This window comes from Oncorhynchus gorbuscha, linkage group LG16, assembly GCF_021184085.1.
Source record: "Oncorhynchus gorbuscha isolate QuinsamMale2020 ecotype Even-year linkage group LG16, OgorEven_v1.0, whole genome shotgun sequence".
In the NCBI taxonomy this organism is placed as follows: Eukaryota; Metazoa; Chordata; class Actinopteri; order Salmoniformes; family Salmonidae; genus Oncorhynchus; species Oncorhynchus gorbuscha.
This window is the reverse complement of record NC_060188.1, coordinates 16,804,683-16,831,674: the sequence shown is the minus strand read 5'-3', so window position 1 is coordinate 16,831,674 and position 26,992 is coordinate 16,804,683. Positions and strand designations below refer to the sequence as shown.

At 46.1% G+C, this 26,992-nt stretch overlaps 1 protein-coding gene across 1 annotated transcript; it reads left to right on the top strand.

Moving 5' to 3' along the window:
• Positions 1-830: 830 nt before the first annotated feature.
• On the top strand, positions 831-24,212 carry bptf (bromodomain PHD finger transcription factor). Its single transcript, XM_046304362.1, has 30 exons — positions 831-1,547; positions 3,230-4,052; positions 5,024-5,244; positions 7,346-7,519; positions 9,073-9,273; positions 9,524-9,672; positions 9,981-10,339; positions 10,493-10,624; positions 10,971-11,100; positions 11,231-11,366; positions 11,508-11,822; positions 12,038-13,916; positions 14,123-14,247; positions 14,359-14,487; positions 14,747-14,897; positions 15,079-15,118; positions 15,526-15,745; positions 17,041-17,183; positions 17,363-17,492; positions 17,795-18,036; positions 18,148-18,394; positions 18,526-18,980; positions 19,031-19,635; positions 19,844-20,069; positions 20,249-20,529; positions 20,636-20,815; positions 20,916-21,108; positions 21,342-21,426; positions 21,626-21,812; positions 23,351-24,212. Exons 1-30 carry the CDS (start codon positions 1,067-1,069, stop codon positions 23,385-23,387), a joined length of 8,676 nt encoding a protein of 2,891 aa, XP_046160318.1. The 5' UTR covers positions 831-1,066; the 3' UTR covers positions 23,388-24,212.
• The last annotated feature ends 2,780 nt before the right edge of the window (positions 24,213-26,992 follow it).

Genomic DNA, 26,992 nt, shown 5'->3' with positions numbered 1-26,992 from the left:
TAAAGAAAAGCCCTTGAATGAGTAGGTGTGTCCAAACTGCTGACTGGTACTGTACATCATTGGTAACTAAGATAAGGTTATCACACATAGTCATGTTGTGATGGAGATAAGTCTATGATTGGATACATTGCAACACCAACAAGTAATATTGTGATATACAGTATGAAATATACAGATTGGCCAGTGCTATCCAGGACCTTCGGGACATTCCTACCCTAAACCCTAACCTTAATCACAAAGGATGAATTACCCTAACCTTAGCCCTTACTTATCCCTAACCAACGTCAATGGTGTTTGGCGACGTCCCAAAGATCCCGTATAGCACGCACCGATACAGATTATAACCTCTTCTGATGATGTGATTTCAGTAATTGTGGTGGAAGATAAGATTGATCATCTCCCCTTAAAAATTAAACATAAAAAAACGCATTATCAGATCTTTTGTATTCATCCAATGCATACCCTTGGCAGAATACTTTTTAAAAATGACTTCACCTCTATGACTCTAGGAGTAAAATCATGAAGGGGTATGCTTAAATTTGCAAAATAATAATTGAACATTATAACTTGAGAAAAATTAGAAAATAGCAACAAATGTTAGTTTAAAAAAATGAAAAGCAAGATAGAAACAAGCTAGGTATCATATCCTTTTCCCATTTATAGATATTCATAATACACTTTTGTAGCCTACTTGACAAAACATCATTTCGGTCTTTTTATTTTGCAAACTTCAGTTCAGAGTGCAATGACTGAATGTATATACAAATCCCTGTGCCTGTTCAGGTCTACTGTACTGGAAGAACAGTCACCACGTGACATCAGCACTGGGCCTTCGGTCTGTTTTCAGTAGTCGGAGAGGAAGAAAAATGGCGGCTGCGACCGATCAGAAGCGGGACGCCAGCCATTCGTTTTGAGCTTTCTCACGTAAACCGAGACCGGGGCTTTACGGGACTACTTCTTTGGAATCTACGCAAATCAAGCTTTCTGGCGGTACCCGTTTTTCTTGTTTCTGTGAAGGCTAAATAAACGCAGAAATTGAAATTGAAAATAATAGCTTTTATATATAATGAGGGGGAAAAGAGGCAGGCCGCCCAAAACCCTGCGGATGCAGGAGCCTTCATCCGAGCCGGAGCGTGGCTTGAGACCCAGGAGGGAGTTGAGGGCAAAGGGGAGAGGTAGTGCCGAGGTCGATTTTGAGAGTCCCAAGAGGGGAAATAACTCTTCGTCTAGGGGCAGGAGGAAAGTGGGATCATCTCGCGGTAGGGGAAGAGGCAGAGGTTGTGGTGGCAGAGGTACTAGGGGCAGACGGTCAATCGCTAGATCTGTGGTTTATGATGATCATGAAAGTGAGGAAGATGATGATGCTGTGAGTTTGAGATCTGAGGAGGACGAGTTGATAGAGGAAGAGACGATAACAGACGAGGAAGAAGAGGCCCTCAACGAGGAGTCAGACCCGCTTGAGGAAATACTCGAGGAGGATGATGATGATGCCAGCTACTGTACTGAAAGCAGCTTTCGGAGTCAGAGCACTCATGGCAGCACTCCGGGTAAAACCGCAATATTGCTCAAGCTGCTTAGAGAATGTTAGAAAACAATGACATTGTAACTAATTATAATTTGTCTGGGCTTATTTTCATTGGCATTAGTTCTTATAGTGCAGGAAGCTGTATTGTTCAAAATGGAGAATGCACTGACTGTATAAAAACAGGCCTAGTTTGAGTTCAAAATTGTTGATGATGGAATGAAAGCTTTGCATTTAGCGATCTAAGCAGTGCACGAAAGCCGAATTGCACATGTTTGAATTCTGAAACATCTTTAACTAACAGTATTGTGCAAGATGTTATTATAATTGTGTTTGCTAGTTTTGGATCTGACTTGGCTATTGCAAGAGCTAGGTAGTTATAACATACCTTAACTAACGTTAGCAAGCTAGGCTAACAAGCAAATGCCTAAACCTGCTAAACAGCTGTGAATGCAGATTTATCATTTAGAAAACAATTAAAATGAAGAACAACCTTATTAACATTCCAGAGTAGGTAACATACACTAATAACTAGAGTGTTACGAATTATAAAACAAGCCTTGATGATGCATACTTTCCTTGCAGGGGAATAGCTACTTAGCATGTCTAGCTAGTTAAATACTTTGTCAAATGTATCTATAAATTAATGAGACTTAATTAACTTGGGGGTTTTCTTTAACACACTCTTACTTATCATTAGCTTCATATATCCAGCATAGGTTTATTTTCACAGCTGAGAAGCAGATGAGTTCTTCAAGCTAGCTAGTTAGCAATGTCATGGGCTTGTGCTCTTGTCCAGGAGGACCCAGCTAGCTTGCTAGTAATCCACATCAGCTCGAGCTAATGACAGGACAGGGTACCATGTGGCCCATTGTTTTGAAAATAAGCGCTCACAATTTCACCAGTTGTAACTATGTGAGGAAGAAGTTTCAGTCATGCAGCACAATGTTTTACATTCCCCAAAATACATAATGGGATTATTAATTTCAATGTTAAATTAATATCTGTACTATTTAATATCCATAATATGTTCTAAACTTTGGAAATGAAATGCAAAAGTTATTTTTGTTTCAACACACTTTTGATGCAGATTTTCTTACACAATAGATATGAGTAACTATTTAGATTATATTAAAGTTCATTATTATTTGTGGAAAGTATCATTTGAAAGATACTGACAAACAATGTAAGAAAGATACAAAACATATCTGTAGAATAGCAGAAAAGTAATGGTTATGTTGCTGTTGCAAAACATTATCACAGTGTTTTGATTAGACCCATTTTAAGAAGTCATTTTTTACATTAAAGGGAATGTCCATTATGTTAAATTGTTGTTCTCGACTTTCTCAATTGCAATAATATAACCCCTCTCAATTTTCTTGGTTCCTGGGTTTAATACCCTTGCCAACTTTGAGTTGGTGTAGTGTTTCGCCAAGTCCAAGACTTGATTTGTTTTAAAGCAGACCTGTCACCAATATAAAGAATCAAACATATTTCTGTGGCCATGGCTAACATTTGTTCGCTTGTGTAAATTCTGTCTTCAACTTGTTTCTTTGAATTTTCATTATTGTATGATTTAAGCCCTTGAGACAATGTAATTCTGCTTTGTCTGGGTTTTGTGTATGATTTACAGAATGCAATTTCAGTTTTAGTCTTTAAATTACATGGATTATGGCATTCACTGCTCTCTCTCTCTCTGTCTGGCAGGGCGGAAGAGGACGCGGGTGCACTGCCCTCGCTCGCCCATCTTTGAGGAAAAGGAGATCCCTCCTCTGGAGCTGCCCAGAACCTCTGAGGATCTCATGGTGCCCAGCGAGGAACTGCTCAACGTGTCCTCCATCTACGAGGTCCTGCGCAACTTCAGCACAGTTCTGCGGCTCTCTCCCTTCCGCTTTGAGAACTTCTGTGCTGCGCTGGTAGGCCAGGAGCAGTGCACGCTGATGGCAGAGACCCACACAGCCCTACTGAAGGCCATCCTGCGTGAGGAGGACACCTCCAACACCACGTTCGGTCCTGCTGACCTCAAGGACAGCGTCAACTCCACCCTCTACTTCATTGATGGTATGACGTGGCCCGAAGTGGTCCGTGCCTACTGCGAGAGCGACCAGGAGTACCACCATGTCCTGCCCTACCAGGAGGTGGAGGACTACCCCTATGGCCCTCTGGACAGTAAGATCAAGGTGCTGCAGTTCTTGGTGGATCAGTTCCTCACCACCAATATCGCCCGCGAGGAGTTGATGTCAGAGGGGGTGGTGCAGTATGATGACCACTGCAGGGTGTGCCACAGGTTGGGAGACCTGTTGTGCTGTGAGACCTGCTCTGCTGTCTACCACCTGGAGTGTGTGAAGCCGCCGCTGGTAGAGGTGCCGGAGGACGAATGGCAGTGTGAGATCTGCGTGGCACACAAGGTGCCCGGGGTCACAGACTGTGTGACAGAGATGCAGAAGAGCAAACCCTACATCCGCCAGGAGCCCATCGGCTACGACCGCCACCGGAGGCAATACTGGTTCCTAAACCGAAGGATAATTGTGTAAGTAATTACTGGCCCCCACCCCACTTCCCTTGTTGTGACTTCATCAATATTATGCACCATCTCCATACCATACTGAGTGATCTCACCTGAGTGATACATTGTATTTTGTGATGTAGTCAGAGAGTGGATATGTGTCCTTGAGGTTCTTGAAAACAAGTTAATAGATTGCCTTCAGAATTACTTAGTTGTTTTTTCCAGTGCTGAATTGCTTGGTATAACATCAGTCATGTCTTGTGGATAGAATAATACACATTTTGTTGCTGAACACTATGTACACACAGATGGCCTGAGAGGGCTGATTTCAACTTGGAACATATATTTTTTAACTTGAATTTTAGTAGATGGATGTTGTTGGTAATCACCCATATTCATGTAGAAGCAGCCTGGATTAAACATTTACTGCGTGTGAAAAATGTAGCTGATTTCAACGATGACTCAATCTGAAGAGTGGGATCTATCTGACAAGCTGTGGGAGGGATCATTAGTGGCGGTTTGAGACATCAGCCAGCGAGGCGAGGGTGCAGTGATTTATTAATTGTGCCCTTAGTTAGGGTGACACTCCTGTGCTGTGATGCCATAGCCCCCCTGAGAGTTTACTGAACTGCTGCTGGAGTATCTACTTCTTCATCATGTTGCCTCCTCCATTTGAACATATCTTCGCAATTGCTTGTAATTGGTCTCTCTTGCGAGAGGCAAACAAAAAGGAGTAAGGGTGCTGAAAAACAACATGCGCTCGAATGGAATTTAAGCTTATTGCCCATTTACATTCAGTGTTGATTTTCCTTCGAAGTTAAGATATCTTTCTCTCCGGGTTAACGATGCCTCATGCAGCATGATATGCCATACAATGATGCCATCTCATGATCTATTCATTAAGGTCCTTGAACCTGTTTTATAAACAAACTTATTGTCAATTATATTCCATCTTATTTGTCACAACTCTAATGGTTGTTGACCTGTTATTCCAGTGAGGAAGACGGGGAGCATGATAAGAAGAAGATCTGGTACTACAGCACAAAGGTCCAGCTGGGAGAGCTGATAGAGTGTCTAGACAAGGAGTACTGGGAAAACGACCTGTGTGCCGTCCTCGAAGAGATGAGAGAGGAGGTGCACACTCACATGGACATCACTGAGGACCTCACCAACAAGGCCCGCGGCACCAACAAGGCCTTCCTCACGGCAGCCAACGGTAAGGCTAGACAGCCACCTGCTGAGCGCTCTGAATCACTGTCTGTCACACTGAAGCATTTTTAGCTGGTCCATGGCTTCTATGCATTGTTGATATAGAAATGTCAATGACGACCCCAAGGCTACATGTTGTGTAGCTCCTGTGAGATTACATTCCAATACATCTCTGGTGAGGAGAGTACATTCTCCCTCGTGCTGAAGTATGATTAGAATGATTGATCTATTAGAACTGTCAGATGGCTGCAGGTAGCCTAGTGGTTAGAGTGCTGGTTCAGTAACTGAACGGTTGCTGGTTCAAATACCTGAGATGATAAGGTGAAAAATCTGTCTGCGCTCTTGAGCAAGGCACTTAACTCTCATTTGCTCCAGGGGCGCTGTACTACTATGGCTGACCCTGTAAAACAACACATTTCACTGCACCTGTCCAGTGTATGTGATGTTAAATAAGCATCAAACATCGTAGATGTTGCTATTCCCCTTTCTTTCTCAGCCTTTTTACTTATCATGCAAACAGCGTTTTTCTTATTTCCATCGAAGGTAGAAAGTTTGTTTTAAACCAGTGTCGGTTTCTCTGTGTGGCTACTCTACTCCTCCTTGTTTGTTGTAGAGCCTTCCTTTGTTTCTGCATTTCCTGACCACTAGATCTCATAGTTTACACAAACCAAGTTTTATATGGTAAGCTTGCTTGGGTCTAGTTGTACTGTTTTGGCATCAGTCTCCTCAATTGTTAGACAATGAGGACTTTCTTTGACAGATATTCCAAAGACAAGGTGGATTTTCTTTAAAGTCAATGCAGTCTTTTCTCTCCTGTCTCGTTCCACCTGTACCATCTGTAGTGATGAACTGGCCTTGCTGGTATTTTATCCTCTTCAGAAGCCCACTGCTTCATCCTCCCTCTATCGTAACTCCTTTATCTCTCCCTATGAAAACCTCAGTCATCTTCGGAGTGTTGACCCACTGTTGTGTTTCAGGGAACAATAGTAGAGACAGCAAATCAGGAGTGACTCACTGACATGGGTTCTAATGAGTTGTTCTTGGTTTTAGCTGCCAATGGCTAACTATATTGGTATTTAACTGTGCTGGTGATCATACGTGTTGTGACTTGGTTATTATTACCGGTCACAATCCGTTTCCACTCATTCTTCACACAGTTTCAAGTAGTGCTGGAAGGTGTATTAGCAATCTGCAAGATTGATATGTTTGTGTGGTTGTTCTCTGAAGGTGAGTGACTGCTTCTATGAGAACTAGGATGGAAGGGGTTAACCTAGTGACAGGATGATCTTGACACTGTTACAAGCATTATACATAGGGCCTGTTACTTTCCAATTGCAATTTTACCAGCTAGTTTTCTATTGTTTCAAAATGTGTAGGAGAGCAATTTTGGAAAGTAATTATGGTTTGACTCCATTATATATGTAATGCCATCCTGTAATAGAAAGGCATCATTTCAACAAACAGGCTAGGGCTAGTGAGCCAAACAACTCCATTCCATTTCTTATTGTCTAGCATAGCTTCTCTGGTTGGGAATTAGCTACTTGACACATCTCCTTGTATTTTTTGGTGTTGTATTTTACCCCTTTTTTCTCCCCAATTTCAATCTTGTCTCATCGCTGTAACTCCCCCAACAGGCTTGGGGGGCAAAGGTCGAGTTATGCGTTCTCCGAAACATGTCTCATCAAACCGCGCTTCTTAACACCCGGCCGCTTAACCCGGAAGCCAGCCGCACCAATGTGTCGGAGGAAACACTGTTCACCTGACCACCGAGGTCAGCCTGCAGGCACCCGGCCCGCCACAAGGAGTTGCTAGAGCGCGATGAGTCTGCAACATGTAGACCTACTGATTTACATAATAATGTAGTAAACAACATGTGACCTACTGAATTACATAATAATGTGAAAAACAACATGTAGACCTGCTGATTTACATAATAATGTAGTAAACAACATGTAGACCTACTGATTTACATAATAACGTGGTAAACAGCATGTAGACTTACTGATTTACACATAAAGCTGAAACATAGTCTCCGGTCAAACAGACCTAACATGGTGTGTGTGTGTGTGTTGGCCATTTGCTTATCAGCTGTGTTGTTATTTGTGTAGATGAGATCCTGGAGCGTGTGCAGGGCAGGCAGGAACGCCGAGCATCAGAGCAGGCAGAGAAGGCCACTACAGACACCACCAAGATAGAGGAAGAGACCCCCACACACTGCTCTCCACTATCAGACCACAGAGAGCTTCAAGACTCAGAGTCTAAAGAGGAGGCAAGCTCACAAGGTAAGACTGGAATTGCTCTTCTATGTGAGTTGTGTATTGCCTATGCTTTGGAGTCACTGCTACAGGCTTTTTGCTGCTGCTGCTTCTTGGCTAGATGATGATCTTCATGCTGGTTGGCTGCTCCTCAATGTGACCATTTGTTGATTTGATTATTGGCTGTGTTTGGTAGAAAGTCTACTAAAGAGTGCTCTTGGACCATTACAGCTAAGTCATAGCTTCCTTTGAGGATGAGAGTGTATTGAATGGCTGCAACACAGTTACACAGTATGCCTTTCTCTATCTACTGTCTACTAATTCAATACATAGATTACTAACAGAGCGAGTGGACTCTGTTTGGCAGCCTTCACTTAGTCACCCAGTCCAGAGTAATGAATGTAACAGAGGGGGCTCTACTCTGCCACAGTACTGCTCACCTCAGTATCACTCTGTAAACTGACCTGTGTTGCTGACTTACTGAGATAAATCAGGAATAAACATATTTTGTCTTTAAGTATTTTCTTACTCCTTAAAGCACTCTGCTTTTCACATCTGCTTATTTACATTTACATTTAAGTCATTTAGCAGACGCTCTTATCCAGAGTAACGTTTAAATAGCCCTTTATTTTTGTGGTTTTCTTTTCCAAGAATTTGTCTTTCATCCATCTTCATATGATCGAGATCTGCCTGGTTATTTTTTTCCTTCAACAGATGCATTGTGCCTTTTTGCGGGATCTTGTGCTCTTGCCATCCATTTTGTGTTCCATTGTCTTGTGTAGTGTTCAGCATGCAAGGCTGAACAGTGCTCAGGAGGCTGTACGTGGAGCCTGTTGTTATTCTAGTCACCTTGTTCATTGCTTACATGTTCTATTTTCTCAATGCATTCATTGTGTTATCCGGATCCTGATGCGGTGCATTGTCTGGTCCACACACTGTGAACTTGTTCTCAGATAATGGCGTTTCGGCAACAGCATCCCTGGCAGGCAGCGCCCACCACGCTAAGTCTGTCACAACCAGCCTCTTATTCTCACCCCAATTCATCGGGAAAATTGGCCTCTGTTCCTTTAGGGGAAACAAAAGGCTGGCTGCCTGCCTGAAACTTCCACCTGCTCCCTCAGCGCAGTGTATACAGCAGGGCCATTTTAACCCACAGCTCAGATACACAATATCTTTCTTAATTTGGTTCTGCAGCCACGTTTTGCATTGCTTGTGTTGTGTTGCACTGTGTTTTTAGCCTTATCTGTCAGCCTGGACTGCTGAAGTGCAAAATCTTTGCCAGACTCACTGATTAAGCATTTCCCTGGTGTTATGCTAATTGTGCATTTTATCATTAAGGTGAGGCAGGGAAGGCATCAAGCCAAAAGCATTCTGTTTTTTACAATTGTTGTGGATTACAGGTTTTACTTTTTAAGTAGTTAATCCGTGTTTGCACTGCATTGCCGTCATCATTTGCAATACTTTATCAGTGTAGACAGCTAGTGCCTGGTGCTGGTGTTGACGCATGTTTTCGCTCAAAGGGAGCCTAAGGAGTTTGTGCTGCTCAGCTTCTCACTGTTCAAACCTCTCCTCCTCCCCAGAGGATAAGCCTGTAGACTCCGAGTCCCATGGAGAGGAGGACCCCTCTGCCCAGTGCCAGCCTACTCCCCCACCACCACACCCTGGAGACGAGAACAGCAACAGCAGCCACGTCTCAGCGCCTGGGGTCCTCAGGAGGCCTGAAGAGCCAAACCTCGCTGACAGGTCCTCTCAGTCCTCCATCACCAGCCAGGACGACACGGGTACGACGTTGCCGTACCATCCATACACTCAGGCCTCTGGAGGCACTCTGTTACTGATGCATGCCCTGACTCATTCAACTTTCAAGGGCCTTGACTACCAAGTGACATTAGAGATACTATTTGTATCATTGAACATTGCCTCCGCTGTGCTGGTTTTTGGCCCAATTAATCATGAATCCTTTATTCATGATTGTCTTCTCTCTTTTAATTCATCATCACTGATCTTAATGATGTGTTCTGTTGCTCGCAGTTGAAGGCAAGGAGATTGGGAATGGTGAGGGGTCAGCGTCTGGATGGACTAACAATCGCATAGTGACTCGTCTGCGTAACCCGGAGAGTAAGCTGAGCCAGCAAAAGACCCAGGGAGATGGCAGCCCTACACCCAGGGACAGCAAGGAGGTGAGACACCAACCAGACACTGTTAACCTTCTGTCGTCTCTGTGGAATTTCACCCACAGCCTAGTCTCTCACATTAGGAGAAGGCAGCCTTAGCAGGATTAAATGGATTGTCCTGTTATATTTTCAATCATCTAGACTGAAATCCAGTCCTCTGTTCCACATCGACTCACTTTATTACATAATGTTACACAATTCATTGAACTACCGGTAGTCTGCCAATTGCCAAATCCCTATGGATACGATGTCTCTCTTCTTAGCTGTGTCTCTATTCAGCTCAGTGTATATATCCCCGTGTGTCTCTCCATTAGACATCTCCTGCCAGCTCTGAGAGTGAAGTGGCTCGTCTGGGTACTGTGAGGAAAGACTTGACGGTGAAGGGCAACCTGAACAACTTCTTCAAGCTGGGCCAGGAGGGCAAGTTCCGAGTCTACCACAACCAGTTCAGCACCAACACACTGGGCCTCAACAAGCACCAGCATCGTGAGGACCACGACAAGCGCCGCCACCTTTCCCATAAGTTCAGCCTAACCCCCGCCGGGGATTTCAAGTGGAACGGCTCCATCCACGGATCCAAGGTGCTGACCATCTCCACCCTGCGGCTCACCATCATCCAGCTGGAGACCAATGTCCCCGCCCCCTTCCTGCACCCAAACTGGGCCTCGCACAGGTACACTCCAGAACAGACTACTTACTCTGACATAGGAAAGTGGGGTTCAGAACTGTTTCACACAATGGAGAAATGGAATATTATTGACTGATAAGGTCATGTGTGAAATCGTGTTTTGCTGTATAGTGAGGTTGTGGGTTTGGGATTTTCCAGGACAAACTGGATTAAAGCGGTGCAGATGTGCAGTAAGGCTCGGGAGTTTGCCTTGGCGCTGGCCATCATGGAGTGTGCCATCAAACCAGTGGTCATGCTGCCTGTCTGGAAAGATGCGCTTGGACACACCAGGTAAGAGACATTAGTTGTGAATCAAAGGACTTAATTCATTGCTGAATTGAGTTTTGAGTCATAGCACATCGACCCAACTCATCCTGCTCTCTGCGGTCTAATGTACAAGTGTACAATGCTAAACTGAATTAATTATATTGCTTCACTGCTCTGCTGATTATGAAGCATTCTGTTCACCTCTCTTCAGTGCAGAGGTCTGTAGTGGTGTGGGCAGTGTATGCAGAGTAGCTGACGCTCTTCCCATGAGTGAGAGGAGGTTCATTGTTGAAGATAATGGAGCCCTGACTAAACAAGACAGAGTCACCTTGCTGTTTTGATGTATTTTTTCCCCCTCCCCTCCCTTCAGGCTCCATCGCATGACCTCCATGGAGCGGGAGGAGAAAGAGAAGGGGAAAAAGAGAGAGAAAAAACTGGAGGACGAGGAGACTATGCAGCAGGCCACCTGGGTGAAGTACACCATCCCCATCAAACACCAGGTAAATCTGGGTTCACTTTCCTCTCAAGTCCTGTTTGGGCTTTTATGACTGCGTGATGTCTGACAACATATAATCGTCCCTTCTTTTGTGTGGTCTTTTATCTAACTGGTTCTTTATTTCTGTGTGTAAGGTGTGGAAGCAGAAGGGGGAGGAGTACAGAGTAACTGGGTACGGGGGCTGGAGCTGGGTCAGTAAGACTCACGTCCATCGCTTTGTTCCCAGGCTACCAGGGAACACCAACGTCAACTACCGCAAAGCACTCGAAGGTAAGTGTTTCCTCTGTACACGTATTGTCTCTGTCTTATCTCACTGATGATGATCAAGGGCACTCAAGCCGAACATTTGGCTCCAGCATGCCTCAGTATAAATTAGGTGCTTCATGTGTTTTCATTTTAATCTCTCTACAGCAGCTAAAACTGGCAAAGAAAATGCAACATCCTGCCCGAACAAACGAAAATGTTTGCCCAAAGCACCAACGAGCTCGGAAACCCAGGCAAAAGAAGAGTCTACTCCAATTACTGAAGAAAAAGACCAGGAGGAAACCTCCACCATGGAGTCATCTGGGAGCACTTCACCAGGAGAGGGGCAGACTCTGAAAGAGAAGGAAGAGAAAAATATCACAGACGTGGAGGAGAAGAAAGATGATCAGGTGGAGGAGAAGACTGAGGACAAGATGGATGCTGACCCCAGTCCACCAGACACCTGTCTCAGTGAGGAAAAAGGTACAATGATATTAGTTTTCATCAATAAACAGAGAGGGTCCCCTGCTGTTTATCTGAATAAGACATTTTTATGAGATGACATTTGGTATTTTCCCCATTCCTACTATGATTGGTTGTGTTCTATATTAATCTGGTACTTAGCAGCTGTCTTTCAGGTCTCACAGTTAGCATTTTTTGGCTAATATCATTCATGGAGTTCTCTCTCTCGCTTTTAGGTATAGTGGACAGCAAATGCCCCTCGTCACTGACTGACCCTGCTGTGAAGGAGGAGCCCGGGGAGGAAGAAGAACCTAAGCAGGAGGACTCTGAGGCCAAGCCACCTGTCCGCCTCTTCAACTGGGATGTGGTGAACGTCAGCGAGGGCTTCCAGCTCCGTACGGCCTACAAGAAGAAGGTGAAGACGTCCAAGCTCGACGGGCTGCTGGAGCGCAGAGTGAAACAGTTCACCCTGGAGGAGAAGCAGAGGCTAGAGCGCCTCAAACAGCAGTCAGCCCTGGCCAAACACACAGTCTCCAAGGAGAAAGTTAACACAGGGACTCCCACCATGAAGGCTTCTACAACAGACAAGTTAGCAGTGACACCATGCACAAGTCTGAAAGCTGAGGGACAAGCAGACTCAGTAGTTAAAGACACAATTGTTAAAAGGCTCGACTTTGACCAGGAGCAGCCAGTGAAATCCCAGCCCTCAGGAGAGACAGATAATCTGGACGTCAGATTAGGCTCCACCTGTAAACCCCAGGCAGCAGGAGCCACAGGCCCAAACCTCAACACCACAGGGTTGGCCAACCATGAGAGCAGCATTCAGGGACATGGTGGGGATGCGTTATCTCAAACAGAGCTGAATGGAGGCTCCCAGAAAAGCATAGACCTCAACAACAAAGTCAATTTGACATCTCTAGAACCGGCTTTAGGTGCGGCCAAACCTCCCAGAGCAGAAGTGACGATAGCAGGAGAAAACGGTAGGAAGCATGGTTATGAGGAGACAGAGCAAGGTAATGGACAGAGGGAGATAGAAAGCAAACCACATTTAGTGCAGGTGAACGGGAAAGACGCTGTTGACACCAAGGCTCCTGTAGACTCAAAGATGCACTCAGACCTGGCCAACAAAGTGGACACAAAGGTCATGCTCCAGACGTTAGAGGGTGAGATCAAAACACTGCCAGTGAAGGAGCCTGTAAAATCCATTATGAACGGTACTCTCTCTCAGGACGGGTTAAAGGTCAACAACACTGTGTTAGCCACCAGCCCAGCCTCGGCGGATGTAGAGAGAAGGGTTGTGGTGTCCGAGCCTGACTATCTGCCACCTCAGAAGGTTGCCAGACTGGAGAATAATGGCGACAGGGTGGCAGACTCCGTCACGTCGTCACTGTTAGGGCCCCCCATTGGTGTTCCCACGGTAAGCAACAGCACCAAGTCTGAGCCAATGGAGATTGGGCAGACGGCATCCAATAAGATCACCCCGTTTCCTATCCCCACTGCAGAGGAGTCCAGCTTGAGTAACAACACCACAGTGAACAGCAGTAGCAGTACTGGGGTGCTGAAGACCATCACCCAAGTCACCACAACCACTACTACCACCATGTCAACAGAGTCTCGCACGGTGCAGATAGCCGAGGTCTCCAGCAGCACTAAGCCTGCAGTGACACCTGCTGCAGAGAGCTGTGCTGTATCCACCCTCACCACCATGACCAAGACCACCGTCACCAGGGTCAGCTCCCCGACCCTCGGGGCCACTGTCTCTGAGGGGACCAAGACTGTTGTCACTGCAATGTTGATAGATGCCAAATCTGGCCCCTCAGGCTCTTCAGTCACCTCCATGACAGTCAGTAAGGAGTACTCCACCAGAGACCGTGTCCGGCTGCTAAAGTTCTCCCGCTCCAAGAAGACCCGCTCTGGCACGGCCCTCCCCTCCTACCGCAAGTTTGTCACCAAGAGTAGCAAGAAGAGCATCTTTGTACTGCCTAATGATGACCTGAAGAAGCTGGCGAGGAGAGGGGGTATCAGAGAGGTACCTATCTTCAACTACAACGCCAAACCAGCTCTGGACATCTGGCCCTATCCCTCCCCCAGACCCACCTTTGGAATCACGTGGAGGTTAGTCACGTAGTTGACCCTTAGCCATTAGGCTGCCATTCACGCAGTGGACCACCTCATATGCCGTGCACTGAAATGAAAACAAAGAAAGACAACAATGCTTTGGCTAAAACCATTGAGAACATGGAACCATGTACATTTGTCCATATAGCTGTTTGGTTAAAGGTTGTTTTGATAACACTCACTGACGTGGGTCTCCTATGCAGATACCGTCTCCAGACTGTGAAGTCTCTGGCGGGGGTCAGTCTGATGCTGCGGCTGCTCTGGGCCTGCCTGAGGTGGGATGACATGGCTGTCAAGCCCTCCCCTGCTGTAGGAACCACCCGCACAGGTGAGTGCACAGCAATCCTACCCTCCTCTCTCTGCCCTCATCCTTCCTGTCTCTCAATTTGAAGATGAGTTACCATTTCAAACAAACATATTTCATTTCTGCTTTCCCCAGAATCCTCGGAGACGGCGATCACCACAACAGAGATCATCAAGCGGCGAGATGTGGGGCCGCACGGCATCCGGTCTGAATATTGCATCAGGAAGATCATCTGCCCAATTGGCGTTACCGAAGCTCCCAAAGGTAAAAGGATGAAACTGCATCCCAAATTCTCTTAGGATCACGCTGTCACAATCCTATAGTGGTCTCATGAATCTTTGCTCAGCTTGTTCCTCACCTCTTCTAGTGTTCTCTCTCAAGTACCTGAGTAGGCAAATCCTTTGCAATGTAAGTGAAAATATGGAGTTTAAGTAAGTTGTTTATCCCACGAGAGAAAGAGTGACATTAATTGACAGATGTCGTTTTCCCCTTTACCTCATCCTTTTTCTGTCCTCCTGGGTAGAAACTCCCACTCCCCAGAGGAAAGGCCTGCGCTCCAGCGCTCTGAGGCCAAAGAAGCCTGAGCCGGCCAAGCAGACTGGACCCATCATCTTAGAGACGTGGGTGGCCGAGGAGGAGCTGGAGATCTGGGAGATCAGAGCCTTTTCAGAAAGGTGAGCAGGTGGACTGTCCTTAGCCTTGTTGCTGGGGCTGGAGAGAATAAGCTGCTGTACTGCTTGATATTATGTGACCTTTGAACCTTTACTTCCCTCAAGATGTCTTGTTGTAACCCTGCCCAGGTCTGTTGTTATTGGATGTAGTATGACTAACTGACTTGTCCTCTTGTGATCCCAGGGTAGAGAGGGAGAAGGCCCAGGCTGCAGACCAGGCTAAGGTTAGTAGAACGCTGAAGACAGCAGAGGAGGCCAAGGCCCAATTGGAGGCTCAGCTAAAGCACCAGAGATTGGCTGCTCAGCAGGTGGGAAGATCAGACAAGTTTCCACCTTGCACTATGGTGACGCCTAGCCTCCCTACAATCCACCCCCCCTCAACCCAAACCTGGGGGGGCACAAACACTAAACACTGGGAGCTGGGGCATTTCAAGGGCCTCTGTTTGGTTTGGTTTTGATCCGAATAATTGTCCTTTTTAACCATGTTCAATTACAAATGTGAATTGGAAGTTATGTTATGTATTATTAGATGAGACATGTTCACTCTTTTACTCCGGTCTCCACTTTACAATGAGTTTGGTGTTTCTATGTGGCTTAGCATAGATTTAGCATCTGAACCTTTGCATTGTAGAAACGGTTGGAGCAACAGAAGCCTGGTGCCACCACCTCCACCCCCACCAGCACCCCTACAACCTCAGCATCTGGCACTCCGGCATCCCTGACCAGCCAGGTCACCCCAGGGACTAAACTGGTCCTGGCCACTAAGCTGGGGACACCTGTCACATTCCAGCAGAACAAGAACTTCCATCAGTCGTTTGCTTCCTGGGTCAAGCAGGGCCAGGGTAGTCCAGGTGAGTTTGGCGACAACTAACTGCTCATACAAAATCATGGCAGTGGCTATTGTGGGGGTTTGTTTTAAGTTGATAGTGATCCTTGGGAGCAGTGTTGAAATATTATTTTTCATATTTCCATGTTTTTGGTCAGAAGGCGTTTTCATTCCCCATTCGCTTTTTAATGGTGGCCATTGAGGTTCACTTGTGGATGTCAAATCGTTACAACAGATAATCTTAGGGTTTGGATTAAATTTTTTCATTTGACCTATTTTGATAGATATTTACGGTATGTTGAATTGCCTTAATGGCCAGTGGTGTCCACTTCCTGTATCTGAAACCCAGTCAACTGGGCTGGGAAAGAGAATTCTAAAAACATTTAGAATAACTTTTGACTCCTAGAAAAACGTTTCACACTCATAATAAGTTAATCAGTCCAAAAATCATTATGCAATGGCTTTGTTTGAATCAAAGCTGGGGGGAAAGGACCCCTTAGTGGACACCACTGCTATACACCCTGGCTGTTGTGGTTGCACTTGCACACGGTGTGTGACTGCAGGTGGGGTGTGTCTTGCAGTCTCCACTTGCTCACGGGCCACCGTGGCCAACAGCATGGTCACCACCTCTGGACAAACGTTCCAGATCTCTGCCAGCCCGGTGACCATGGCTGGCCAGGTCATCACCGCCAAGCTACCCATCCCGGCCAACAGCAAGATTGTTACGGTCAACATGCCAACCACACAAGGAGGTATGGATAACCTTGCCGTCTGTATGGTTTTAGCCGGCATCACCGCATTGACAAGGCCTACCCCCACTCATCAGGCCTACCCCCACTCAGCCAAACCATGAACCATCTCACCCCAGTGGAACCTTTGAAGGGCTTTGAGGTGTTGCTTTTGGTTTGAGTGTGCTGGCTGCCCTAATACGTAGAAAATGCCACTGATTTATACCAGAACATTCCAGGAAGGAGGACCCCTGGGATGCCCTGTCTGTCTCGCTCAGTAATAGTCCTGTCTGTCAGATTATTGATCCAATGGAAGCTTCCTTACGGTATCTTGGCTGCGTCCCAGACAGTCTCAACACAAAGGACCTGTTCTGCTTGATCCATACACTCTGTCCAGGTCATCTGCAAGAGGGGCAGGTGACATTTCTCTCACTGATGGCTGTATTTCTTTGACAAACTGAATTCCTAGTTCCATGAGCGTTTAACAAGGGCGTTTGATTTGTTGTAAATCTCATTATTGAGGTTCAACACCCTACTGTTTATCTACTTGTGGTGAATTCATACTGCTTAACACAGTCCCTCTCCATCACAGGTATGGTGCAAGTCCAGCAGAATGTCCTGGGCATAATTCCATCCAGTACCCCAGGCAACCAGCGGACCTACTCCTCATTCCAGAACCGCAACGCCACCATCAACATCAGACCCAACACCTCCACCTCAACCACCACTCAACCGGTAGAGAACAGACATCCAAACAGATATAGCCCTCTCTCTCACACACATTATTGCTTTCTTTTTCCCTCTTATGCTCTCCCCTGCTCGTTCTTTGAGTTATCATCTTAATTGGAGTGTAGTGAAATTAGCGTAATCGTGTGTACTGTATCATTTATTTGTGTTTTGTTTCTTTGGCCCAGGTCATTGCCACCGGAGCCCAGATCCGTCCGGGCATGTCGGTGATCCGATCGCCCCTGCAGCAGGGCACCACCATGGGCAAAACCATCATCAGAACCCCCTTGATGATGCAACAAGGTATTCTACCAGCCAGTAGGTCTCTCCTCTGCTGCCTCCCAACCCGTGGCTGCATGGCTCTGCTCACTCCTCAGCATGCACATTACAGACAGTCAGCGACATGGCTTTGTGTTGATATGTTTATACGTGTTTGTTTTATTCGGATGGATACTATATTTAGAACTGTATTGGTAGTCCTCCAATGTTAACTTTATGTATGACCTCCAGTCAATTCATTCATGATAAGTCACCTGATTTGTTTTGGGACTGTCCCATGCACTTTTCTTATTTAAGGCTACTTGTGTGTCCGTTTGTCTGCCTCACTGTCTGTCCTCTAGGCCAGCAGCAGGTGGTGACTCAGATCATCCGGGGCCAACCTGTCTCCACAGCAGTCTCCAGTGCCAGCCCTGTGCAGACCAGCGCAGGCCAGAGGATGCTGGGTGCTGCCCCGTCCCCCCATCCTGTCACCCCTGCCCCCGGGCAGTCCCCATCACCATCCACCCCCCAAGGCGGCCGACCACAGCAGGGCCAGGTCAAACTCACCCTGGCACAACTCACCCAGCTAACGCAGGGGGCACAGGTGAGGAGCCACCTACTCTCTTTTACACCTACTTTCACACATACTCTCACACTCCTGTTGGATATATTTTCTGTGTGTTTTTGTCTGACTGTGTGTGTCTGTGTGTTCCAGGGAGGGAACCAGGGTCTCACAGTAGTAATCCAGGGACAGGGACAGACCACAGGCCAGCTGCAGGTCATCCCCCAGGGGGTGACAGTCATCCCAGGCCCTGGGCAGCAGCTCATGCAGGCTGCCATGCCCAACGGCCAGGTGCAGCGCTTCCTCTTCACCCCAGGGGCATCAGCCCCCACCCCCGCAACCACGGCCAGTGCTGCTGTCACCCCCGTCACAGCCCCCACAACAACACCCTCAGTGCCAGGTATGAGGCCAGGCCACTTCAACAAGCATCATACACAAGACTTTGCAGAGTTGTAAATTAGATTGTTGGTCTCTAGTTTGTGTAGATGTGTTAATACTGTGCTGCTGTCTCCTCTCACTCCTCCGTTGCAGCGCTGTCTCAGCCTCCGGTTCAGGCTCCCGCCACCTCTCAAGCACCGGCACCACCAGTCCAGCCTCCTCAACAGGCTATCGCTCCTGTCCAGCCCCCTCAACAGGCTATCGCTCCTGTCCAGCCCCCTCAAAAGGCTATCGCACCTGTCCAGCCCCCTCAACAGGCTATCGCTCCTGTCCAGCCCCCTCAACAGGCTATCGCTCCTGTCCAGCCCCCTCAACAGGCTATCGCTCCTGTCCAGCCCCCTCAACAGGCTATCGCTCCTGTCCAGCCCCCTCAACAGGCTATCGCTCCTGTCCAGCCCCCTCAACAGGTTATCGCTCCTGTCCAGCCCCCTCAACAGGTTATCGCTCCTGTCCAGCCCCCTCAACAGGCTGTCGCTCCTGTCCAGCCCCCTCAACAGCCTATCGCTCCTGTCCAGCCTCCTGCCCTTGCTCCTGCCCCCCTCCAGTGTCCACACATCTGACTCAACCCCCTCAGACTCAAGTCCACATCCCCCTCCAGTCCCGCACTGCATTACCCATCCAGCAGATAGCCCAGATCCCAACCTCTCCACAACAGGTCCATATGAAGACACTCTCGGTCTCCCCCTCTATCACCCAGGCCACAGTGAGGCCCATCCAGGCCCATGCTCAACTCCAGCCCCAGGTTACGGCTCAGATCAGGCCCCAGCAGCAGCTGCAGCTCCACCACCAACACCAGCTGATCACAGTGCCGGGGCTGCAGCAGCAGGTCCAGGTGCTGGGCACCATCCAGACCCACGTGGCGGCCCAGCTCCAGGCCCAGCAGGGTGGAGCGGTGCCCCAGCAGATCAAGCTGCAGCTGCCTATCCAGATCCAGCAGGCAGGAGGCCAGATGCAGGCCCACCAGATCCAGAACGTGGTGACCATCCAGACAGCCAGTGTGCAGGACCACCTGCAGAGGATCCAGCAGCTCAGAGAGCAGCAGCAGAAGAAGAAGCAGCAGGAGGCCAAAAGGGAGCAGAGCCTGCAGGCTTCCAGTCCCAGCGACATCATCCAGAAACAGGTGGTGATGAAGCAGAATGCTGTGATAGAAAATCTGAAACAGAGGAAGACCATGACTCCAGCGGAGCGGGAGGAGAACCAGAGGTATGGCTGTCATTATTCACAGACATGACCCTTACATAACAACATTAATATGAATTACAGTACCTTTTTTAAAATCTATTTGTCAGTTCCAAAACCTTACTATGCTTAATCCTACCAACAATCGCCAACTATTTTGTGTTAGTTGTATTTTGTCTGATTCCATGATGAGTCTGACAAGCCCTCCCTTCCTCTAACCCCTGCTGAGCAGAATAATCGTCTGCAACCAGGTTATGAAGTTCATCCTGGACAAGATCGACAAGGACGAGAAGCAGGCGGCTAAGAAGAGGAAGAAGGAGGAGTCTGTGGAGCAGAAACGCAGCAAGCAGAATGCCACCAAGCTCTCGGCTCTGCTCTTCAAGCACAAAGAGCAGCTCAAGGCTGAGATCCTGAAGAAGAGGGCTCTACTGGACAAGGAGCTGCAGCTAGAGGTTCAGGTCAGTGCCAAAGCCACCTCTGCATCATAGGCCACTGTATTGTAGTGCTCCAGTAGGGTGTAGAAGTGTGATATTGGATGTGTTGCGGCCACTGCCCAGGAATTCCTTACATTGTGATACCAACTGTTAACCATTCTCTCTCTCGCTCCCCTTCCTTTCCTCTATGTCCTCCCTCTCAGGAGGAGCTGAGGAGGGACATCAGCAGGCTGAGGAAGGAGAAGGAGAAGGCCCAAGCTGCAGCCTCTCAGGCAGCCGCTGCTGTAGCCGCAGCCCAGGTGGTCTCATCCCTCTCCCCCACCATGGCTTCGCTCTCCTCCACCCACAAACGCAAGAGGGACGACGAGAGGGACTCGTCCTCCGCCAAGCCCAAGAAGAAGAAGATGATATCCACTACCTCAAAGGATCACAAGAAGGAAGTCAAGCTGTACTGTGTCTGTAAAACACCCTATGACGAGGCCAAGTAAGATATGGATGCACCAAATCGGGTTCCCATTGAAACACTGAACATGTAACTGAACTGTAGCATGTATGTCAAAGACGTCGAATTTAAGTCCACATGGTTTCAGGTTCTACATTGGGTGCGACCTGTGCTCCAACTGGTTCCACGGTGCGTGTGTGGGCATCACGGAGAAGGAGGCCAAGAAGATGGACGACTATGTCTGTAATGGCTGCAAGCAGGGACAGGACTCGGAGGGCACCAGGGAGGAGCTGTACTGCATCTGCCGGACGCCATATGATGAAACACAGTATGATAACACAATACACTAATAAGGTTATAGCTTGGGTGAACTGAATGTGATAGGTCCAAATATCCCTGACCTGTACTTCCCATGTCTTTTCTCCCAGGTTTTACATTGGCTGCGACCGTTGCCAGAACTGGTACCACGGGCGCTGTGTGGGCATTCTGCAGAGCGAGGCCACCCACATAGACGAGTACGTGTGCCCGCAGTGTCAATCCACGGAGGACGCCATGACGGTCCTCACACCATTAACCGACAAGGACTACGAGGGTTTAAGAAGAATCCTGCGCTCCTTACAGGTATGAAAGCCTGTGGTCTCCTCTTCAGTGTCTCTACTGATAATGCATTTGATATGGATATGGCCAGAGTTGGGAGTCACATCATGTACCCTGTCTTGAATAAATGAAATGATTCAATGAAACAACGTTGCATTGCAGGACCAGTGTTCTGGTCTGGGGCACTACATTCTCAACATACTTCAGTATACCTCACTATTGTAAATCTAGTGAAACATCTATTGTTCTGTTAACAGGCTCACAAAATGGCGTGGCCATTCCTTGAACCAGTAGATCCCAACGATGCTCCTGATTATTATGGCGTTATAAAGGAACCGATGGGTAAGGGCAGATCTCTAAATCACTGTAATGTCATTGACTGTCGCTATTATTTCTGTTTTGGAGAAAAAACATTAACCTTGAATGTGTTGGAAAGTAGACACAATTTGTACTGGCTAGTGTTTATGTTGATTGTTTAGAAAATATAATAATTGACCAACACATTTACCTTTGCTCACCCTTCTCTATGTTTCATCCCCAGACCTCTCCACAATGGAAGACAAATTACAGAAACGGTATTACAACAAGCTCACTGAGTTTGTGGCGGACATGACCAAAGTCTTTGACAACTGCCGCTACTACAACCCCAACGACTCCCCCTTCTTTCAGTGTGCCGAAGTTCTCGAGTCATTCTTTGTACAGAAGCTCAAAGGTTTCAAAGCTAGCAGGTAAGTTTAGAGCTCTCATGACACCCAAAGCTCTTCAGAAGCCCTGTCGTTAATTCTCCTGTTAGAAAAGACTCCCTCCGTCATGCTCCTCTGCTTCCATGGTCTCATCTGACGTTAGGGCATGGGTAGTGGCTTGTCAGTCATATAATGTTCATGACACTCCATGTGACTTTGAATCTGCTTTTGAGAATTTCCCAAGAACACCCTTTTTAAAATATTTTATTTTTCATTAAACCATGCAACTGTGTCATGCTAGTTAGCCTCATTCGCTCTCTGGGCATGTCCGTTTGTGTTGTAGTAGCCTGACTTTGGCTGTGGTCTTCCCCACAGACCTGGCTGTGGTTTGTGGGATGCAGAGTCTTACCAAAGCCTACAGGGCTGACTTCCTCCCTGCAATAGTTTTCAGTAGAGCTTCATTAATGTTTGTTCCATCTCTATGTCATGCATCACCTTGCATTGTGTCTCTTTCACCTGTACCGCATGCATTTGATTTATGCCACTCATTCTCTCTTTCTTGCAGATTGTGATGTCATAAGTCTGACGTTATAGCTGGAGTCTGAGCTGGATGCTGGGGTCTCTAGTAGTGAATCATGGAACTTGCTGTTTCATAAACAGTGGAAATTCTGTGTGATTATTGTCAGATTTAAAGAAATAAACACACAAACACAAGTGTTCTATCAGTGAAACAAACCATGCTTAAATGTACATTTGCAAGTATAGTAGCCAAATTCCAAAGATGCCTTCCTGTGACAATCACAAAATGGCAGCCATGTTGACACTTACAAATCAAGTTTTGAAGGGATATGCTTTTTCTCTATTATTTTGGTAATGTTACCATTTCAAATTGTATCAATCATCAGCAAGATAAGTGTCAGGGAAGCTTTTACTTAGAAATGTTTAATGTTTATTTATAGTTAGTTATTCTTGGAGAGGGAGATATAAAAACAACATTTGGGACCACATATGTAAAACTGTATATTTTATTATTATATATTTATCAAATTAAGCTCCTCTTCCTCATGGCCTTCTTTCTGCTAATTTAAATATAATGCATTTGTAATGAATGGGCATGATTTTAATATAGTGCACAGGTTTGTAGGTCAATTTTAGCTTAACTACTGGTTGATTTATTATTTGGATGTTTTAAATTTTGTGGTTAAAACAATAAGATGAATATTGTATGGTTTTTAATCCTTTTGTTAAGGATTATTTTATGGTTAAAACAAAGAGAGCCTATGGTCAGAGGAATTTATATAGACTTAAAATAATAAATATAATGTCACGGCTTAACTAAATTGGACCCCATGCCTTACTGCATGAAGGTACCTCAGGATGTAGGCGTGAAGCACCATTTTCATTGACTAAGTCATTCCCAATGAATTCGAGCAGCCATGTTGGTCTATCTCCTTCCTGACCCCAAGGCATCCATTTTTTCTATCACTGTATTGTTGTTTGTTTTTTGTTCATGTCAGTATGTTTAAACTATTCATAAACAATTTTAAAGGTTCTCAACTGTTCCCCTTTTCCACATTCTATAGGTCTCATAACAACAAACTACAGACTTCGACCTCTTAGTATATACCACATATTTGAACAACAAAAAAATGCACTCTGCGAGAATTGGGGATCAATTCTGAACAATTAATCCATGTTGGGACCTGGCTCCTGTGCTTTGTGACTTCCACTCCTCTCCCTCCTTCTGGCCCCACTACGCAGCCCCCAAAGGAAGACTCTCCCTGTAAGACCAGCAGCGCTGCTCCCACACAACTGTCAGGTGGAGCTGCTGCCTGCCCACCTCTGCCACATGGACATTTGACAAGGGGTTAAAATGGAGGGTTTGAATAAAGGCATTTCTGAAAAAGGTTACCTTGAAGAAAAAACTTTCTTTGGAGATCTCACGTTTCCTTGTTCCTTCTTTATTTGATTCTTTGATACCCCATCTAGCCAGTTGAAGAAATTAAGAAAAGCTTACGCTTCCATGGCCATGCCCATAACAAAAAAACATTTGATGCCTTTTTGAACGTTGAAAAATGTTGAGCTGAGTTGCACTCAGTGTATCAGATTGCACAGTGCACTTATGTGTGTCTCCCCTTTCAATCACTTTATTAGAGGTGGTGTGAAAGATCTCATTGGGAAGTACTTGCTTGATTTTGGACCTTCTAGCTTTCTGGACACTAACAGTTTGAGTTTCAGTCAAGCTATGCTGAAATGAATAAAGTATTTGGTATTAATTTCCCAGCAGCAATGACACTGCTAAGGATAAAAACACAACATGTATTTGAAGGTATCCTGCCCTGTTTGTAAAACTTGTCAGATTTTGAGTTTTTGTATTACAGCTGAAGAGATTGATGTATATGAAACATAATAAATGGAGAAGACTGAGCTCTCTTCCACTACTTAGTGTTGGCAATATGTTTTTGTGAAATAAATTGATCTAGCTATATGGAAATATTTTTCCCTCCAGCATTTACAGTGCATTCAAAGTATTCAGACCCCCATGATGTTTCCACATTACAGCCGTATTCTAAAATTGATTAAATAGTTTTTTTCCCCTCGACACACAATACGCCATAATGACAAGGTAAAAACAGTTTTTAGGAATTTTAACATGTTTAAAGAAAAATATTAAAATAATAATCCCTGTTTACATAAGTATTCAGACCCTTTACTCAGATATTTTTGAAGCACCTTTTGGCAGCGATTTCAACCTTGTGTCTTCTTGAGTATGACGCTACTAGCTTGGCACACCTGTATTTGGGGAGTTTCTGTAGATCCTCAAGCTCTGTCAGGTTGGATGGGGAGCGTCGCTGCACAGCTATTTTCAGGTCTCTCCAGAGATGTTTGATCGGGTCCAAGTCCGGGCTCTGGCAGGGCCACTCAAGGACATTCAGAACCACTCCTGCGTTGTCTTGTCTGTGTGCTTCGAGTCGTCCAGTTGGAAGGTGAACCTTCGCCTCAGTCTAAGAACCTGCTCCAGAGCACTCAGTACTTCATCAAGGATCTCTCTGTACTTTGCTCTTTTCATCTTCCCCTCAATCCTGACTAGTCTCCCAGTCCCTGCCGCTGAAAAACATCCCCACAGCATGATTCTGCCACCACCATGCTTCACCGTAGGGATGGTGCCAGGTTTCCTCCAGACGTGACGCTTGGCATTCAGGGGAAAGAGTTCAATCTTTGTTTCATCACACCAGAGAATATTGTTTCTCATGGTCAGAGTCCTTTAGGTGCTCTTTGGCAAACTCCAAGCAGTCTGTCATGTGCCTTTTACTGAGGAGTGGCTTCCGTCCGGCCACTACCATAAAGGCCTGATTTTATTTTTTATTTCACCTTTATTTAACCAGGTAGGCTAGTTGAGAACAAGTTCTCATTTACAACTGCGACCTGGTCAAGATAAAGCATAGCAGTGTGAACAGACAACAATACAGAGTTACACATGGTGTAAACAATAAACAAGTCAATAACACAGTAGAAAAAAGTATATATACATTGTGTGCAAAAGGCATGAGGAGGTAGGCGAATAATTACAATTTTGCAGATTAACATTGGAGTGATAAATGATCAGATGGTCATGTGCAGGTAGAGATACTGGTGTGCAAAAGAGCAGAAAAGTAAATAAATAAAAACAGTGTGGGGATGAGGTAGGTAAATTGGGTGGGCTATTTACCGATGGACTATGTACAGCTGCAGCGATCGGTTAGCTGCTCAGATAGCAGATGTTTGAAGCTGGTGAAGGAGATAAAAGTCTCCAACTTCAGCGATTTTTGCAATTCATTCCAGTCACAGGCAGCAGAGAACTGGAAGGAAAGGTGGCCAAATGAAGTGTTGGCTTTAGGGATGATCAATGAGATACACCTGCTGGAGCGCATGCCATCGTGACCAGTGAACTGAGATAAGGCGGAGCTTTACCTAGCATGGACTTGTAGATGACCTGGAGCCAGTGGGTCTGGCGACGAATATGTAGCGAGGGCTAGCCGACTAGAGCATACAGGTCGCAGTGGTGGGTGGTATAAGGTGCTTTAGTAGCATAATGGATGGCACTGTGATAAACTGCATCCAGTTTGCTGAGTAGAGTATTGGAAGCTATTTTGTAGATGACATCGCCGAAGTCGAGGATCGGTAGGATAGTCAGTTTTACAAGGGTAAGTTTTCGCAGCGTGAGTGAAGGAGGCTTTGTTGCGGAATAGAAAGCCAAATCTAGATTTGATTTTAGATTGGAGATGTTTGATATGAGTCTGGAAGGAGAGTTTACAGTCTAGCCAGACACCTAGGTACTTAGATGTCCACATATTCTAGGTCGGAACCATCCAGGGTGGTGATGCGTGCGGGTGCAGGCAGCGAACGGTTGAAAAGCTGCTCTTAAAGTTTAAGAGCAGTTGGAGGAGTGCTGCAGATATGGTTGTCCTTCTGGAAGGTTCTCCCATCTCCGAAAAGCAATTCTGGAGCTCTGTCAGAGTGATCATCGGGTGCTTGGTCACCAAGGCCCTTCACCCCCAATTGCTCCGTTTGGCCGGGCAGCCAGCTCTAGGAAGAGTCTTGGTGTTTCCAAACTTCTTCCATTTAAGAATGATGGAGGCCAATGTTCTTGTGGACCTTCAATGCTGCAGAGATTTTTTGGTACCCTTCCCCAGGTCTGTGCCTCGACACAATCCTGTCTCAGAGCTCTACAGACAATTCCTTTGACCTCATGGCTTGGTTTGGTTCTGAATACTTATGTAAATAAGGTATTTCTGTTTTTTATTTGTAATAAATATGCAAACATTTCTAAAAACCTGTTTTGCTTTGTCATTATGTGGTATTGTGAGTAGATTGATGAGAAATAAAAAATATATTTAATCAATTTTAGATGTTTAAATTTTTTATTTAACCTTTATATAATGAGGCAAGTCAGTTAAGAACAAATTCTTATTTACAATGACAGCGTACCCCAGCCAAATCTTAACCTGGACGACGCTGGGCCAATGCCCTATGGGACTCCCAATCACGGCCGGTTGTGATACAGCCTGGAATCGAACCAGGGTCTTGGGTAAGACCTTATGATCTCATCAACTAGCTGCATCTATATAATTTGAATTTCCATTAATCATTAATCATATGATCAGATGGGAGTCCAGTGACCCTTTATCCCCAGTTCCAGGCATTCATGTCTGGATTGTATGCATATACGGAAGCACATGTAAATA